The sequence below is a fragment of the Macaca fascicularis genome, chromosome 6 (genome assembly GCF_037993035.2).
Source record: "Macaca fascicularis isolate 582-1 chromosome 6, T2T-MFA8v1.1".
In the NCBI taxonomy this organism is placed as follows: Eukaryota; Metazoa; Chordata; class Mammalia; order Primates; family Cercopithecidae; genus Macaca; species Macaca fascicularis.
Genome location: NC_088380.1, coordinates 155,429,882 through 155,449,115, shown reverse-complemented (window position 1 = coordinate 155,449,115; position 19,234 = coordinate 155,429,882). Strand labels below are relative to the sequence as shown.

The following is a 19,234-nucleotide window of genomic DNA, read 5'->3' as shown; positions in this document are numbered from 1 at the left end:
TCTTTGTTAATATTCAATCTTTTATCAGTATAGAAACCACTAGGGACCTTACATTTAAGGTTAATAAAATTCTCACCAGAAAAAAATAATTCAATTTTAGGCAGGCTCTCTTGTAAGTCAGAATGCCCTTGTACTCTTCTCCTAACTGTTGATTGGTAAAAAAATGAAACATTATTTTCTCTAATTTAAATGTAATTCCTTTGCAAAAGACTGTGCAAGCCTGGGCAGGAATGGTGAAAAAAAATACTTGGATAGGAAGTAATGGGATCTTTTGTGGATGTGTTGTGTATATTTTCAAGAATGTTTCTTGTGTACATGACAATCCTAACAGGTGGGAGAGGAGGCACTTACTGCAGAGATCATTGGTGCAATGGTGGAGCCCTCTGGTCTAACAATTTTATTGCAAAGTTTGATACATACAAAGACAAAGAGAAAAAGTACTCTAGTTTCCATTATTATATTATATGTATATTATACACACATATATTCACTTGAAATGTTCCTCTTGGTTTCTAAAATACCACTCTCATCTGATGTCCCCAAAACATCCTGGATAGTCTTTCACAGTCTCCTCTGCTGGTTCTACCTTCTCTACTGCACATCTCAGTATTGCCGTTCATCAATACCCTTACCCTCTTCTTGGGTGATCACGTCCTTCCTCAGTTCTCGAAATCCCGTAGAAATGCTGGCAATTCCAAGTGTGTATCTCCTGTCCAGTCATCCCTTCTGAGCTCCAGACAAACACACATCCAATTGCCTACTTGACGTCTTCACTTGAATATCTTATAGGTATCTCACACTTAATGTGTTTCACCCATCTCATTAAATTGTACCAACATTTATTCAGATATGCAATTCTAAAATATGGCTTTTATTTGTGCTTCCTTCCACTCACTCGTGGAATCTGTTTTTCTTATCTATCTCTTTTTTCCCCAAATAAACCTTTATTCCACCCACTTCTCTCCATCTCCCCAGCCACCATGCTGCGTTTAGCTACCATCTTCTTTTACCTGGACTCCTGCAGAAACCCCTGGCATATTATCACCCCCCATGTCATTACTCTGCTTATATCACTTCTGTGTCTTCTCACTGATCTTCCAATAGAACATAAACTTCTCCCCAGAGCACAAAAAAGCCCTCGGGGTCTGGCTTTGGACTATTTTTCTGAGCTCGTCTCAGATGCTTAATCCCTTGCTCATTTCTCCTGCGATAGTGAACATGAAAAGTCATTTCTGTCTCAGGGCTTTTGCAGTTGCTCTTCCCTTTGAATGCGATGCACTTATCCTGGTTCCTCTCACGTCCAAATTCTCTGCATACATCAGAACTCAGCTGAATGTCACCTCCAGTGTTCCCCAACCACCTAACATTTCCTTCTAAGCCAGCGTGTTTTCTATCATAATGTCATGTTTACGCCTTTCATACTTTGCTGCTCCACCTGTGACTCAGGAACCAGCAGCATCAGCAATGCCCAGGGTCTGTGAGAACTGCAGAATCCCAGACCCTGCCTCAGACCTAAAAACAAATCAGAATCTGTGTTTTATCAAGATCCTTAGTGGATTAATATAAACATTAACATTTGGGAAACGAAACTCAGAAGAACTGATCACAAACTGTATTTATTTCTTTAATTGTGCATGTGCTTATGTCTGTTTCCATCCATACTGCGAACCCCATGAGGTCAGGAACTTTGTCCATTTTCTTTACTTTTGAATCTAGTAGTCAGCCCAGTGCTTGGTATATAGTTGGCACTCAATACATAACTGATGAATGATAAATTTAATCTAACTTTCTCAATTGATCCATGAAGAAACTGAGGCTCAGAAAAGTCAAGTGAATTTTTTGAAGTCACACAGCTGTTCATGAACAAAACCAGTTCAAAAAAGCCCACAAAAAATAACAACAAAGGCTGGGCGCGGTGGCTCATGACTGTAATCCCAACGCTTTGGGAGGCTGAGATGGGTGGATCACCTGAGGTCAGGAGTTCAAGACCAGCCTAACCCACATGGTGAAACCCTGTCTCAACTAAAAATACAAAAATTATCTGGGGGTGGTGGCGGATGCCTGTAATCCCAGCTACTCGGGAGGCTGAGGCAGGAGAATCACTTGAACCCAGCAGGTAGAGGTTGCAGTGAGCTGAGATGGTGCCACTGCACTCCAGCTTGGGGGACAGGGCAAGGCTCTGTCTCAAAAAGAAATAAATAAGGCCAGGCGCAGTGGCTCACGCCTGTAATCCCAGCACTTTGGGAGGCCGAGGCGGGCAGATCACGAGGTCAGGAGATCGAGAACATCCTGGCTAACATGGTGAAACCAGTCTATACTAAAAAATTACAAAAAAAAATTAAAATTAGCTGGGCTTGGGGGCGGGTGCCTGTAGTCCCAACTACTCAGGAGGCTGAGGCAGGAGAATGGCATGAACCCAAGAGGTGGAGCTTGCAGTGAGCCTAGATTGCGCCACTGCAGTCCAGCCTGGGCGACAGAGCAAAACTCCGTCTCAAAAACAAAAAACAAAAAACAAAAAACAACAACAACAAAATAAATAAATAAATAACAATAAAAAATGTTCTTGACTCTCCAGAAAGTATTAGAGAGAGAGAGAGAGAGAGTGCTTGTGTGTGTGTGACAAAGTATAACCTAAGATTTCCTTTACTATTTTCTCTATCATTATTAATAACAATAACCACTTATTTATCATACTTTATCATTCACAATCCATTTTCACATATACTAATCTATGTGGAAATTTACCCAGAATTTGTGTCTTTATATTTTCTTTCATTAAGAGCAAAGAAAATGTCAAACACAGTCCACAAGTTTGTGGAGTTTATTAATGGATCAAAAGATCACGGAGAAAGCAAAAAAGAAGAGAAAGTAAAATTTCTCATAAGAATAGCTGTCGACGAACCAATTTAGTGGAGTGCACAGCTCTTCAGCCAGGTGAAAGCTATCTGGTTGTGGTTGACAGGATTGCTTGAGGGTGTCAGAGGCAACCCAAGGACCTAACATGAATTTTGCAGAAGTGGTTTGGAATTTATTTTAATTGTCATTACTGGACTTACTTTTAGTTCAACGGACAGTTCTGCCTAATTAAAAAAGCTTCTTCTATGCTTAAATTTTGCTCGTCACTCCTAGTTTAAAGTTTAGCTATTTCTAACTCCTAATTGGCATGCCACAAATGAACCATTACTTTGAACTTGGTGCTCTCTAACCCTGACATTCCCGCTTGGTTCAAAATGTACCTTCTCTGGAGCCAGAGATGTTCATCCCAGACGCTGTGAGTCTGTTTTCTTCTTTTACAAAAGGAAAGACAGTACAAGAGAGATTATTCAAATGGTGGTGGTGTTGTTGATGGAGAATTCGTATTATTAGGATATGTTTACATCATAAGCCATAGATAAAAAAGCGACCTAAAACAGCCAGGCCAGCCTGCCCCCAGTACAGGAGCCCTGTACAGTATCTTGATATGTGGTCATCCAGGAATTCTTTTGTTATATAATGCTGAAATATAAATAACAAAATTTATCATTTATATATATAATAAGCATTTTAAGAATATAATTTAGTGATATTAAGCCCCAAAAGATAATGAGATCATGTCCTTTGCAGCAACATCGATGGAGCTGGAGGCCATTATCCTAAGAAAACTAACAGAGGAACAGAAAATCAAATTCAGCATGTTCTTACTTACAAGTGGGAGCTAAACACTGAGTACATTATAGACACAAAGAAGGGAACAACAGACAATGCGACCTACTTGAGAGTGGAAGGTGGGAGGAGGGTGAGGATCAAGAAACTACCTATCAAACAATGCTTATTACATGGGTGATGAAATAATCTGTACACCAAACCCCTTGTATAACAAACCTGCACATGTACCCCTGGATCTAAAATAAAAAGCTAAAAAAAGAACATTCATAATGGTGTGCAACCATTGCAACTATCCACTTCCAGAACTTTTTCATCATTCCAAACACTCTATACTTCTTAAATAATAACTCCGCATTCCCCTGTGTTCCCAGTTCCTGATAATTACTTTTCTATTTTCTTTCCCTATGAATTTGCCTAGAATCCTCAAGTAAGTGGAATCACAATACTTCTCCTTTTGTGTGTGGTTTATTTCAGTTATTTATTTGTTTCATTTATTTTTAAGGTTCATCCACGTGGTAGCATGTATCAAAACTTCATTCCTGGCCGGGCGTGGTGGCTCATGCCTGTAATCCCAGCACTTTAGGAGGCCGAGGCGGGCGGATCACCTGAGGTTGGAAGTTCGAGACCAGCCTGACCAACATGGAGAAACCCCGTCTCTACTAAAAATACAAAATTAGCCAGGGATGGTGGCGTACTCCTGTAATCCCAGGTGCTTGGAAACCTGAGGCAGAAGAATCGCTTGAACCTGGGAGGTAGAGGTTGCGGTGAGCCAAGATCGCATCATTGCACTCCAGCCTGGGCAACAAGAGTGAAACTCCATCTCAAAAACAACAACAACAACAACAACAACTTTATTCTTTTTTACAGAGAAATAAAATTTTGTAGTATGTATATACCACATTCTATTTATTCACTTATTTATTAATGGAAACTTGGGCTGTGTTCACCTTTGGGCTCTTGTGAATAATGCTGCTATAGACTGTTGGTATACAAGTGCCTGTTTGTATCCCCGCTTTCAATTCTTTTGGGTGCACACCTGGGATTGAATTGCGGGATCACATAGGCATTCTATATTTAACCTTTACAGAAACCATCAAACTTGTTTTTCACAGTGGCTGTAGCATTTTACATTCCCACCAGCAATGCACAAGTGTTTCCTTTTCCCCACATTCACACCAACACTTGTTATTTTTTGTTTGTTGTTTTATTTTTTATAACTGCCATCCTAATGAGTGCAAATTAGTATCTCAATGCCATTCGGGTATTCTTAAACACGTTCTATGCCAGGGAGCACCAAACAACACCAGGAAGCTATTGCAGACCATCTTGAATTGTTAGAAGGCTCTTATTAACTAGTACTAAATCTTGCTTCCCTGTCAGTGACTCTAATTCATTACACATCAGAGTCATTTGGGAGCTTTTAAAAATTTCTCTATCCAAGCTGCAATCCAGACCAATTAAATCAGCACCTCTGAGGGTGGATTCCCAGAATCAGCATTTTTTAAGGCTCCTCAGGTAACTTAAATATGCAGGTAAGGCTGGGAACCACTGCTTAAAGTTCACCCACTGGTCTTAGCCTCCCAACCTGTGATAACCTTATCATTGAGCTTTCTCTGACATCCTTTATTAAATAGCCAGCCTGCAATCCCCCATGGGCCATCCAGTCCTCCTTACCCTCCTAGATATTTTTTTTTTTTTGCCATGGACTGTTACAGTTGACATGTTACATACTGTCTTGTGCATCTGTTTATTGTCTGTTTTGCTCTCTGTTTTTCTTATTGCTGTTTCCCTAGGACATGCAACAATGCCTAACACAGATGAGGTGCTCAGAAATTGTTGAATGACTGAATATGTAAATCTACTCTTATTTCAAATGGCAGCCCTCAGATAGCTAAAAGTAGCTTTTGCATTTCATCTCTGGGCCTTCTTTTCTCTAGTTGAAATCTCTATACTTTCAACCAGTCTTCAAAGACATAGAATAATAAATACAACCATTATGAGCACAATATATCTCTCTTTCACTGAATCAGCAAATAATTGAGCACTTACTATGTAAGCCATCATCTATATATGTAATATTAATTTGTAGTATTACATGTACATTAATACATACTCTAGACTAGAGATTGTGCCAGACACTGGAGATTGTAGCGAAAAAGATAACCAAAGTCAATCAGTGGAATTGGGGCATAGACAACTGTCAATAACATAAGTCTTTTCAGATAACAGTAAATACTGTAAGGAAAATGAAAAATGTTTGTTGGCTGTGGTACATTAACTGGGGGTTAAATTTAATCTGAGACCTGAATGACAAGAAGTCAGTCACTGAAGAATCATTCTAGGAAGAAGGCACCTCAAATCCGGAGGCCCTGGGGTTGGAGGAGATGAGTTGCAGAGGGGCTGTGAGTCAGAGACTCTGAGAAGGACAGGGAAGAGAACCACCATCACCTCCTTTGTTAGTGCCTAACTCAACTAACATGACGTAAGATCAAATGAGTTTTTGGTGGCTACATTAGTCTGTTAAGGTCTTTTTCCTAAGTGTACCATTTTCCTCACTGAATTAAATCTTCTCTATCTAATATTTGTACTGTTGATAGTTAGAACTTAAGTGTAGAAGGGTGATTTAGATGAGCATATCTGGAATTTCTTTTCATCTGAACCCCAGCCAAAACAATCTATCAAACTGCCTATAAAAACACTTCTCAGCTGAATGGAGGGACTTTCTCATTCTCCAACCACTACCAGACTGGTTCCTCATTCTTTTTGGCACCTTGTCTTCTGTGCCAGCTTAACAGAAGTTCTGGACAAGGCCAAAGCCAGGACTTTGCAGGCTGCTTCCATTTGGAGAGGGCCATGCATCTTTATTTTCAGTCAAAAGAGCTCGGGAAAGATGAGAGAATTCTTGATTTTTGGAACCCTGTGTTCTCATTGGTGGGCTCACAGAACAAACAGCCTCTCCCAGACCAGCCACTAACATGCTCTGACAAGTCAGCTCTTCTTTCCCATATTCAAATGTGGGGTTTGGGTCTAGGACAAACTTGTCCAACCCACAGTCTGTCGGGGCACAGCCAGCCCAGGACAGCTTTTAATGCAGCCCAACACAATTTATAAACTTTCTTAACACATTATGAGATTTTTCTGCAATTTTTTTTTTTTAGCTCAGCAGCCATTGTTAGTGTTAGTATATTTTATGTGTGGCCCAAGACAATTCTTCTTCTTCCAGTGTGGACCGGGGAAGCCAAAAGATTGGACACCCCTGGTCTAGGAGTTTTAAGATTCTTTGAAACTTCATTAAAAAGAATGTTTTATTATACTTTAAAAGTTTTTAAAATCCATATATCTTCTGAATATTAATCTGCAGATATCATGCTTTCATTGAAAAGGCATCTTCATTTTCAAGTTAATAAAACAAAATGCTGAGTTTACATGGGGAAGGCAACATTTGTAGACTAAATCAGATGCTGAAACTGACAAGAACACAAATTTGAACTGGGAAGACAATGACATATTGTGGGCACTAAAAGAAATGATCAGGGTGGTGAAAGGAGCCACTGAGCTTATTTATTGGCTACTATCTTTCCAACAGACTTCACAGAATCTGAATTCAATTTGTCCAGGTGAACTGATGGAAGAACAACCATCAAACCACAATCTTTTTTTTCTCTGGGAGAACCTACCTGTAAGCAGAGGCTTCTGCATGGGCTGGAATGGGACACTGTAACAAAATGGCTTTGCATTCAAGTCAAGTAACTGTATGAATGCAAAGTGGCTTGCTCAGTAACAACTGGTTCAAGTTGCTACTGAGCAAGCAGTGGGCTCCTTGCTGATGTTCATAGAAGCCAATACTATGGCCCTGGCTTTTGAGGAAAAAAAAAAAAAAAGACTTCATTGTAAGTTGAATGGCAAGGAAGCAGGAGGCAAAGCTCAAATCTGTCTCCCTGAGCTGGGGGCTATGGCAGGTTTTATAGGCAGAGGGTAATAAGGTGTGATCTGATTGGATCTTGTGATAAGTTAATGCCAGGAGGTATGATGTGACTGTATTATGCCACAAGGTGATGCTACGGCTCGATATGATTGGATCATGGATCATGCCATGAGATGTCCACTTCTTTATTTGGTCCCCATGCCTTGGTCCAAGCACTTAGGTTCCACCCTGTGGTTGCATGCTTCGTTCATCTGGGCTTGGTCAGTTTAACTTGCAACCTGGGGGTCCATGGCAACTAAAACACAACTCACCATTTTATACACAAATTTGGACCAGTTTGGGCTACTCCTGCAGTTACAAAGTTACTATCACTCATTCACTCAGCTTTTACAATCTAATTGAGTAAGTGCACAAAACAGGAATCAACCACATATGTCTGAATGCTAGTTGAACTAAATGCCCTGAAGGAAAGCCACAAGTGCTTGGATGGAAAATAGCTTGTTAATTCAGCTCTCTAAGCCTCATACTCCTCTTACATATAGGAGCTAACCAGGAAAAAATGTTAAGTGACAGGTTCAGATTTTGGTGTACATTAAATGCATGATAAATATATGTGTCAGCAGCTGATGGTAAAGTTACCTTTCTGAAGGTCAATGATGAAAAGATAAATTTTCTTTCCTGTGTCCCAGACTTTCATTCAATTATTTGTGCTCGTGTGTGTCTTTCAGTTCCAAGGAGGGTTTCGGGTCAGTGGAGAAGGTCGTGCTGCTCACGTTTCTCTCGGCGGTTATCCTGATGGCCATCTTGGGGAACCTGCTGGTGATGGTGGCTGTGTGCTGGGACAGGCAGCTCAGGTGAGCAGCAGGAGGGAACCTTTTGAGGAAACATGGGAGTTCTGAGCCGTCCCTGGAGAGTTGGGTGTGAACATTTCCATTTTAATTTGTAATTAAGAAAGAAAGCATTGATGGGAACAATATTTTAAAAATAAAAGGAATGATAAAGGGATTGCAATTAATCCTACAACTCTAATACAACCAGTGTAAACGCTTCAGTGTATTTCCATCCTGTCATTTTTTTTTCTTTGTCAAATGTGTTTATAGTTGTGATCACTATATATACAATTGTTGAGAGCACATATAATCTAACCTCCCCATTTTACTAATGGTTTAGGGAAGATGTGGCTGACAAGGGACAGATCTAGAAATTAAACCTGTGTGTTTTGCACTTCTACTTCATCAGGCCCAACTTTGGCTGCAATTAGAACCACCTGAAGCACTTTTAAAAACTATCATCGTGGGATATTAGTATGTCTCATGTAGTATTTTGGACATAGTTATGTTCAAAAAGTTTTATTTATTGCTAAAATTCAAATCTAATCAGCCATCCTGTATTTTATCTGGTAATCTTTGAGGGGAGAGGTGTTAACTCCCCAGGGTGCCTGAACTAACTGATTTGGAGTGAGACCTCAGCATCAATATTTATTAAAATGCATCAAATGATTCTAGTGTACAGCCTGGGATGAGAGCCTCTGGGCCATAAAAGGGTATAATGAAGCAGTTCCTCTCTAAGTAAGACATGCACACGTCTAATGATGATGCAAATAAAGTGTAAAAGCGCAATTCTGACCAGTGTTATAAATGTGAGTACACAGTAGCCAGTCTACTAGTGTAAAATGGTGGACTGTCTCTACAGTCACAGGGCACACCTTGAGAGAGTTTCCTGAGAATGCCCAACCAAGGACTGATGGGTGGGTGGGATTAACTAGGGAACCCTTGGAAGAGAGAGCATCTCCATTGGCCCTCAAAAGGGACCTGTATGTGCAGGGGAACTCAGATTAGCGCAGAGTGGCCAGAAAGGGGAGGAAAAAGGAGGTTTTGGTATAAGGTAGGTCTGGAGAAGTCAGGAGAGGCTGGACCCTGCTGGGTCTTCTCAGCCATGTTACAGAAGGGGAAACTGAATCTCACGGAATACGCTAAGCATGTGACATTTTCTTTCCTCTTTACCCCTCCCTTCTTTTCTTCTTTCTTTGCTTCCCTTTTCCCTGTTTTTTCTCTTGATCTCTTCTCCCTCCCCTTTTTCCCTTCATCCCTCCCCCTGCCTCTTCTCTTACATTTTTTCACTCACAGGAAAATAAAAACAAATTATTTCATTGTATCTCTTGCTTTTGCGGATCTGCTGGTTTCGGTGCTGGTGATGCCCTTTGGTGCCATTGAGCTGGTTCAAGACATCTGGATTTATGGGGAGATGTTTTGTCTTGTTCGGACATCTCTGGACGTCCTGCTCACAACAGCATCGATTTTTCACCTGTGCTGCATTTCCCTGGATAGGTAAGGACAGAAAAATGTGCACAGTGGAGCTCTGTGTTGGAGACAATGACTTGATGGATATTGAGCAGTGTCTGCCTTTTCTTATTCATTAGAAGGAATGAATCTCAGAGAGGTAAATTTGGTAATTCAGTTATACAGTCACTCTCCAGCCTTTGCAGAGGCCCCCTTTTTAGTCAGGTCCTCTCTGGGGCACTGTAGATGTGCAGATTAGTAAGACCTAGGACCTGTGTGCAAGGAGTTTGCCATCTAAATAGCAATAGATGTCAGCAATCAAGTTTACTGTAGAGCTCTACATTTTATACTAATGGCATGAACAAAATTCCGAAGAAGCTGAGCATCACGAATGAGTACATCTTCCCAGAGGGCAACGGGGGTGGTTCAGAATGAAAATGCCCTATGTTTGAACATAACCTTTTCTTGAAAATATGTTTCTGTAACAATTTGATATACATATTTGTGTATGTGCATGAATTGTGGAGACTCTTTTCCAGAAAGTTACAGATGATAATAAACTTCCCAATAATTTTATATTTTTCGGACCCACGTCTAGAATTTCATTCTTGTTGCATAATTTTATTCTCTTTCTTCATATTTGACTTCAAGAGACCTAATGATTTCCATCTTTGCCTCGTTTGTCACAGATTTATGTATTTATCACTTGTATCATCACTATTCATTTTCCAATTCCTGATAATTTACATTTCACCATAAAGGTAGAATGCAATCTAAAGTCAGATGATTACACAAACATATGCTGTTATCAATGCAGTCGTATCTTAGGGGTTAGCTCTCAGAAAAATGTGGGGTACAAATCACACGTAATCAGAATTACCAGTGACAATGATTTCTTACTGTCTCTTGAGCAGCCCAACAAACCCAAGTTTTCCTCCAGTCTTGAGATAGATCACTGTTTTAAAATTTATTTTTATTTATTCTTATTTATTTTTTATAGAGACAAGTCTCACTATGTTACGCAGGTTGCTCTCGAACTACTGTGCTCAAGTTATCCTCAGGCTTCAGCCTCCCAAAGTGCTGGGGTTACAGATGTGAGCTATTGTGCCCAGACAATCACTGTTCTTTTGAATTGACGACTAGGAAAAGTAGTTGACTGAAACTAGAGATTGTGGTATATCTAACATACAGACTTTTAAACGCTAGCATCACAGTCTTCCCAGAGAATTAATCACACTGGGGGAGGTACTTAGAGACTGAAACCAGTTGAGGGGACAGCAGGTTCGTCTCCTATTTCATGGGACATATGTGCATTGATTGGAATGGCAGGCATAATGGCCTGCTCTATTTAAATTGCTTTCTCTTTTGCTCTGTCAAGAACGTATAGTTGGATTTGCTTAAGTTAAATGCATGTATAATGAGACTCCACTCTATAGCTAGAGATAATGACTCTGGTAAAATTGAACTGATGGCAAGCAACCAGACCCATGGCATGTAATAGTTGGAAATTTGTGTTTATTAGCTTGTTTACAACAATCTGACTTCAGGACATGAAAGACTTTTAAAGACAGTCAGGATACACTATATGAAAGTTCTTATTATAGGAAATACAATGTAAGGAAGTAGAAAATCTATGGAAATCCTGCTGGGTAACTTGCACATGATCATTGTTAAAAATGAGTAGTGAGACTGAAAGTACTACAGGAATTTGGAGAAGGCCAGGCAGGGGAGATGGGGGCAGATGAGGTAATCTCAAGGCCTGGGTAAAAGCAAGAGTAAGAAAAAGAGCCAGTCAGCCACGAAAAAAAAAATGGGAGAAAGTGTAGAATCAACTGTCCGATGTGGAGAGTTTGCTTTGCACAGCCCTGAGAGAAGGTCTAGAGGTTTCCTAGAAAGGTTTGGCTTCAGATTTATGCTTACATACTTTTCAAATCAGGAAAATTTTCCTGAGTAGGTATGAGTTATCATGAAACAGGATGAATTGGTCATTAAGAACCATCTGCTTTAGAATTGAAGAGATTTGGGTTCAAATCCCAGCTTTTAAAATGTTTAGTTCGGAGAATGGCAATAAGTGATTAAGCCTTTCTGAGTGTAAGCCTTTCTTATCTCTAAAACTTGAGGAGGTAGCACCTATTTTGTGTGACTGCAGTTAGGTATAAATTGGATAATCCATTTAAGGCATCACTTTGGCCCAGCTTGTCATGGTACTCCATGTTATTGGATGTTGTTGTTAATGTCAGTTTCTTGTAACTAGCTGTACAACTCATGATCTTTCTCATCAAACTTGCACCTCCTCAGTGAATAGCTGCTCCAACAGCTGCATCATCTAGAAACCAGGTAGTTATTCTAAGAGCAGTCTTTCCTCATCTCCTACATTTAAATAATGAGAAGTCCTGCTCATTTTCTTTCCTAAAGAGATCCTAGTCTATTTCTCTCTATCATTTGTCCAAAGTAATATCATTTCTTGAATAAACCACTCAACACTTTCCTAATTATTCCCTCCAAATATGTTTTATTCCCTCACCATCTACTTGTCACTCACAAGATCAAATAGTCATCTTTTTAAAATGCCGCTCTGATACTGTTGCTCCTTTGCTTAAAACCCTTCAGTGGCTATTCATTGTACTGAAGATCAAGACCAGACTCATACAGGGTTTTTCATCCTCTGTTTGCTGTCCATGTCCCCAGCTTCCCTTCACCCTCTTCCTAACCTCACCCCCAGGGCCGAGTCACCTTGGCCTTCTTTCTAGTTCTTCAGGCCTCTCTGCTCAGTCACCTGAGGCCTTGGCTTTTCCCTCTGCCTGAAAAGCTCCTCTGCCCCTCCTCTCCTGCATGTCTTTCAGATTTTAGCTAAATCTTCTCTTCTTTGCAGAAGTCTTCGCTGACTCCATCAAAACCATTTTTCTCCTTCGTAGAACTCAGTGTAATTATAGTTAAAATCAAGTCTATACTTTCTTCTTAAATGTCTTTCTATTCCAATGGGAGGAAGCTCAAGGCTACGAACTTTGAGCAAGATCCTTGCCCTCAAAGAACTTGCATTGTTATGCGGAGGTTGACCATTAACCAGTCATTGCATAAATACTTATTTAGGTATTTGGCAAACAGGACTGAACAAATGGAGTGGTCAGCACATGCTCTTTGTGAAAGTCATGCCAATAATTGCATTTCTTTCTCTGACAGTGGATGTCAACAACTCCAATACCATAAGTGAGATATCAGATGGGGTTTCTTTTGTTTTATTTTCCTTGGGGAGCTTGGGGATCTTGCCTCCAGCTTGTCTCCAGCTTTCCCTGTCTCATAGTGCTGGAGGGTCCATCCTGAACATTGCAGGGCAATGTTTTAGCCTGGAAGAGTATGGTTTTATTTATCATCTAGTGTCTGTTTTGCTGTGTTCTTCCCATGCTAACAGTTTGGTTCAGCTGGGCTGGGCCAAAGCACAGAGTGAATGTCTCAATGAGATGTGATGTCCTTGTTAACCATGTTATTCCTGGCAGTATGCCATGTCCTTCTCTCTAGAGCTGCTACAAGTCTTCTGGGATCAGTCACAAGGGGTAGTTCCTTTGAACAAGAGGACTCACTTTGATTTGTAACTCCTCTCAGATGGCAGACTCCTGGATCAAAGCAAAATGTAGAACTCCTTTAGTATTACAAAATGCATTTTCCCAACTCCCATTCTTAGCTCACTGTGCTTCCTGGTGCTTTCAGAATTGAATTATGTTAATAAAAATTTATTGCCTCCTTAAAAATAATTTCCAAAGTATAATTAAAATAAATGCACCATCTAGTATGGGTCATAGGAGATCAAAAACTGCTTTAAAAGCTTTAGAGTACAGTTGATTTTTTAAGATCTAAAGTTCTGTGGTGAATAAAAACTAACCAAGTAGTCATAACAGAGTACTAGTTTTAAAAGTGAAATATAAGACAGCCATTGAAAACCATGAGAAATAATGACGCGTGTTGTCCTAGAAAGATATCACTGTTGTATTATGTTGGGGGGGGAAAGAAGCAAGTGGCAGACTATAATGCTTAGCATAATTCCACTTTTATAAAATAAATATAGAGATGCATGTATCTGGGTTTACATGAGTGTGTGTGGAGAGAGAGAGAGAGAAAGAGAGAGAGAGAAAGAGAGAGAGAGAGGGAGAAAGAGAGAGAGAGAGAGAGAGAGAGAGAAAAAGAGAGATTGAGAATGAAAAAGAAAGAACATGAATGAATTTTCACCAAACCATTAACAGTTGGTTATTTGAGGGGTAGGGCATAGGGTGTAGTGCTGGCCAGAGTGGATGGTCAGTTGAACTGGGGTTGGGAGCCTTCACTTTTACTAATTTCTGTAATATACATTTTAAACTTCAATTTTCCCTTTGCTAGAAGGTAACCTTCTCAAATGCAAGTCCATCCACAATAGCCTTTTAGCTGAAAATGTTGCTAGAATGGCGCATTCCTCAGTTCTCTGAGAACATTCTGCTTCAGTGCTGGAAGTCCCCTCTGAGGTCAGAACAAACCAGGGAGCATGGAAATCTTCCTGACCAGTGTGTTCTCTCTGCTTTCTCACCAAGCACACTCACTTCTCCCTCAAGGGAGCCCTCACCATCTCTTATGGGTGCATCACTCCCACATTGATCTTGGTTAACCTCCTCCCTGTTCACAAGCTTGTATTTGATTTTTTCTAACAGTCCCTTTTCTAATTCTCACAGATTTTTAAAGTCACAATATTAATAATACCTGAGCATTGTAAAAAAAAGGTCATCAGTTCACAAGTAAAACTAAAAATGTCCCCAGTTCTTTCAATATCCACTTCCACAGCTGCATAACCTGAGGTAACCACTGTAAATAGCAACTGCCTGTAAATGCCAGTGATTTCATATGTAATAAGCAGACTTATTTGAATATATTTTGAGTTTACAATTTAAGTATGCCCTTGAAGAGGGCTTGTACTATATATATGCCAGTGAATTACCTGAATGTAACATTTTTACCAACTTGCTTATTGGATGATCTATTAGCAATGTTTCTTTCAGCAGCATGCGGCAGATAATAAATTGATTGTTCAAATAACTGAAAAGTCTGGCTTCAGACATGGCTCTCTATAAGGATTTGAACAATGTCATTTAGTTTAAGTTTGCCCCTCTCTGTTTCCCCCTCCTCTTTGTCTCCATCTTGCCTTCTCATTCTCCCTGTTTACCTCCCTCTCTATTTCCCTATGTCTATCCCTCTCTTTCTATCTGTCCCTCTTTGTCCCTATGCTGTCCATCAGCTCTGGTTTCTTGTTAGATTTTTTCTTAGGCTGGGTTCTTCCACCAGGAAAGAAAAATAGTCACAGGCAACAAATCTTAAACCATCCTTAACACGCAAGTCCATAGGAAGAGAAACCTAAGCGCTGTTTCTCATGGAAGAACTTTCGTTGGCTTTGCTTGAGTCAAACACTCTTCACTTAACCAGTCACTGTGGTGTGGAGACGACACATCCTGGTTACTGGGCAGAGGTCAGGCATCATGACTCCCAACTTTACCAAAAGCATGTGGTGTGAAGGAAAGGCAGTTCCCACTGGAAAGACGGGTGTTGGGCAGACAAGAAGAGGAGATACCAATTGCCCTTAGGCTGGCCAGACCCTACAGGTATCTTTATGGAGCCTCCACAGCAAAACAGAGGTATATCATCCCCAAGTCCTCCCTATATTAAGCCAAATATTTCTAGATCCTTCTGCTGGCCTCATAAGCCATACTTTTCAGACTTTTAACCATTTTTATCCCCTTTCTCTGAACATGCTATACTTCGTCCTTCACTTAGCATCAAATGTAATTCCCTTTTTTTAAAAAAGTCAATTTCACTTCATTGAAGACAGCATTCTCCATAGTATGGCAAAATTCTCTTTTGGATACATCCAGCTGAATTGTCACCCTTCCTCTTCACAGCTCGAAAATGTGATGTGTTTCATCTGCAAAATTCTCCAACAGTTTCTTAGTCTCAGATCCTCTTTTAAACAGGTTTACTTATAAAACATACGATTCTTACTTCAAGGTTGCATGTTTAATCTTGTGCTGGAGATAAATGTGTTTGCATTTCTTAATGATCTCCCCGGAGTATAATTCAATTTTGGAATGTGTAAATGAAAAGTGTCTGTCATTGTGAACTGTGTCACACAATTACATTTGTTTTCCCAATAGGATTGAAATGCATTTCACAAGGAAATTATATTAAAAGTTTCTCCTTCTCATACACCCTTTTAGGGCAGGTTCAGGCTTCGTACATAATAATATTTGTTGGTCAAATTTCATGCCAGAGGGTATGAACTGTTATTTTTATATTCATTTCATCAAACATTTATGGAGTGCTTACTAATTACTACGAGTTGTTCTGGACATTGTAAATACAGTGGTGAATGATCAGAAAAAGCTCTGAATCATGGAACTTCTTGTCTAGTTGGGAATACAGAGAGTACACAGATAATTACAGTAAAATTGGTGACCATTGAGTACTATAAGGAGAAGAAAAAAAAAGCTATTGGAGTCTGCTAAGTTGCAATCTCCAAAGCAGGGTAGGCTCCTGAGAAAGTGATGCTGCTGCCGAGATCTGTAGGTGCTGTGGGTATCAGTAGGGGACAGGGAAGTTGGTGAGGACTAGGGAGTGGCTGCTCCTGAAAATACATGTGAAAACCCCCAGGAAAGTCCTTGTTAACTAAAAACTAAATTCTTAGCTTGCCTTTCACTGCTTTTCCAACGTATTCTCAGTCTGATTTTCCTACCTCAACTCCTCCCCATGAGTGATCTGTTTTCTTTCCCTGACAGTGATATGTTTCCTCAAACCTGTATGTTGCTACCTGTGCCTTGGGTTTCTTTTATTTTTCTGGCAAACATCCACCTTTCTTCAATAGTCAGATAACATGTGTCACCTTCTCCAATGATTGGCTGGGCTCCATTCATAAAAATTTGTCATTTCTTCCTCTGAGCTCCCATGGAGTATTGAATCTAAGCATCGTGGTTAATACAAGGTTCTTAGTATGTGCATCTCAATAATTGTTTGGTTTGTCTGCCTTGTTCTAGAATATAAACTTCTTGAGAGTAGGCCTTATGCCATCTATTCATGTGTTTTTCTTTCTGGACCATAATCGCTGTTCCATACATGTTTGGCTGAGCTTAGAACGCTGAGATGTGACTTTTGGTTGTTTGATATGACTCTGGGATTAGTTTCTCTGTCCTCACAGAACTCTCAATATAGAAAGTGGTTAAGAATGAGACCTGAGGTGCTAGGCTGCTTAGGTTCAGTCACAGCTTGACTGGTTGTCAAGGGTTTGACCTTGGAGAAGTGAGAAACGTTTTCTGGACTTTGTCTTATCTGTAAAATTTGTGTTATTAATAGAAAATCTTTTCCCTTCTCTTTTATGACTAGTGAGGAATAAATAACTGAGTGTTTATTCTAAAAACTGAATAATAAACTGAATAATACATAGACCAGTGCATGGTACTTGGTAAGTGTTCAATTAATGTTAGCCACAAGGACTATTCCATTATTGTTTTCCTCTCTAAATGCAAATTGCTAGAGGCTGTAGCGAGGGCCTTCCCAGACATTGATAGTCATCTGGTTCTTTCTGACTCATAGCTGAGTACCCTTGAAGGTTAGATCCTTAGCCTTCCAGCCCTGAATATGTCCCCTCTTTCCTTTGGAAACCTCATTTATCCCGTGGCTTCACCTGCACCTCTGCTCTTGTCTCTCCCTCACCCCTCTCACACACTGGGCTCTGGGGTTCTATCTCTGTCTGTCTGCTCAGCATCTTGTCTTAAACATCTTTCTGTTTTCTCAAACCTCAGTGTGCTCCAAGTAGACATTTTTTGTCGTAAACTAGTACTATATCCTCTTCCATATTGTACATTGAAGGTGAATCTATTAGTCGTCTTTCAGTCATTGAAACACAATTTTTTGAGGTCATCTTTTACTTATTTCCCATGATCAGCTGGATACCAAACCACACCTATTCTTTTCATAAATACCTTTTAAATACCTTTTATAAATACCTTTTAAAACATTTTATTTTATAAAAATTATATATATATATATATATAATAAAACCTAAAATTTTATTTAGGTATAATAATGTATACATGTATTTAGAAATAATGTATACATTATTTCATCACCTAGATATTAATAATCCCAGTACCTAATATGATTTTCTGCTCCTCTCCCTCCTCCCACCCTCCACCCTCAAGTAGACCCAATGTCTTTTTTTCTCTTTTTTGTTTTCTTGAGTTCTCGTCATTTAGTTCCCATTTGTAAGTGAGAACATGCAGTATTTGGTTTTCTCCTTCTGTATTAGTTTACTAAGGATAATGGCCTCTAGCTCCATCCATGTTCCTGCAAAAGACATGATTTTGCTATTTTACATGGCTGCATAGTATTCCATGGTGTACATGTACCACATTTTTGTTATCTAAAGTGTCATTGTTGGGCATTTAGGTTGATTCTATGTCTTTTCCATTGTGAAGGGTGCTGCAATAACCGTTTGGGTGCATGTGTCTTTATGGTAGAATGATTTATATTCCTCTGAGTATATACCCAGTAATGGGATTGCTGGGTTGAATAATAGTTCTGCTTTTAGCTCTTTGAGGAATCGCCAAACTGCTTCCACAATGGTTGAACTAATTTACACTCCCTCCAATGGTGTATAAGTGTTCCCCTTTTTCCACAACTTCACCAGCATGTGTTATTTTTTGACTTTTTAGTAATAGCCATTGTGACTGGTGTGAGATGGTATCCCATTGTGGTTTTAATTTGCATTTCTTTAACAATCAGTGATATTGAACTCTTTTTTTATATGCTTGTTGGCTGCATGTATGTCCTCTTTTGAAAAGTGTTTGTTCATGTCCTTTGACCATTTTTTAATGGGATTGTCTTTTTTTATTGTAAATTTGTTTAAGTTCCTTATAAATGCTGGATATTAGACCTTTGTCAGATGCATAGTTTGAAGATATTTTCTCCCATTCTGTAGTGTCTGTTTGCTCTGTTGGTAGTTTCTTTTGATGTGTAGAAACTCTTAAGTTTAGATCTCATTTGTCAATTTTTGCTTTTGTTGTGATTGCTTTTGGTCATGAAATCTTTGCCTGTTCCTATGTCCGGGATGGTATTACCTAGTTTCTGTTCCAGGGTTTTTATAGTTTTGGGTTTTACATTTAAGTCTTTAATCCATCTTGAGTTGGCTTTTGTATAAGGTGTAAGAAAGGGGTCCAGCTTCAGTCTTCTGCATATGGCTAGCCGGTTACCCAGCACCATTTATTGAACAGGGAATCCTTTTCCCAATTGTCTGTTTTTGTCAGCTTGGTCAAAGATTAGATAGTTGTAGGTGTGTAACTTACTTCTGACCCTCTATTCTGCTCCACTGGTCTATGTTTCT

General features: G+C 39.6%; 1 protein-coding gene across 3 annotated transcripts in view; it reads left to right on the top strand.

Moving 5' to 3' along the window:
• Window positions 1-19,234, top strand: part of HTR4 (5-hydroxytryptamine receptor 4) — a 195,239-nt gene that overhangs the window by 87,411 nt on the left and 88,594 nt on the right. For all 3 annotated transcript variants that reach the window (XM_015452112.4, XM_045394373.3, XM_005558201.5), the window contains exons 3-4: window positions 8,299-8,424; window positions 9,697-9,897. In XM_015452112.4, the coding sequence (XP_015307598.1) occupies window positions 8,299-8,424; window positions 9,697-9,897 (327 nt within the window). The remainder of the gene's footprint in view (window positions 1-8,298; window positions 8,425-9,696; window positions 9,898-19,234) is intronic.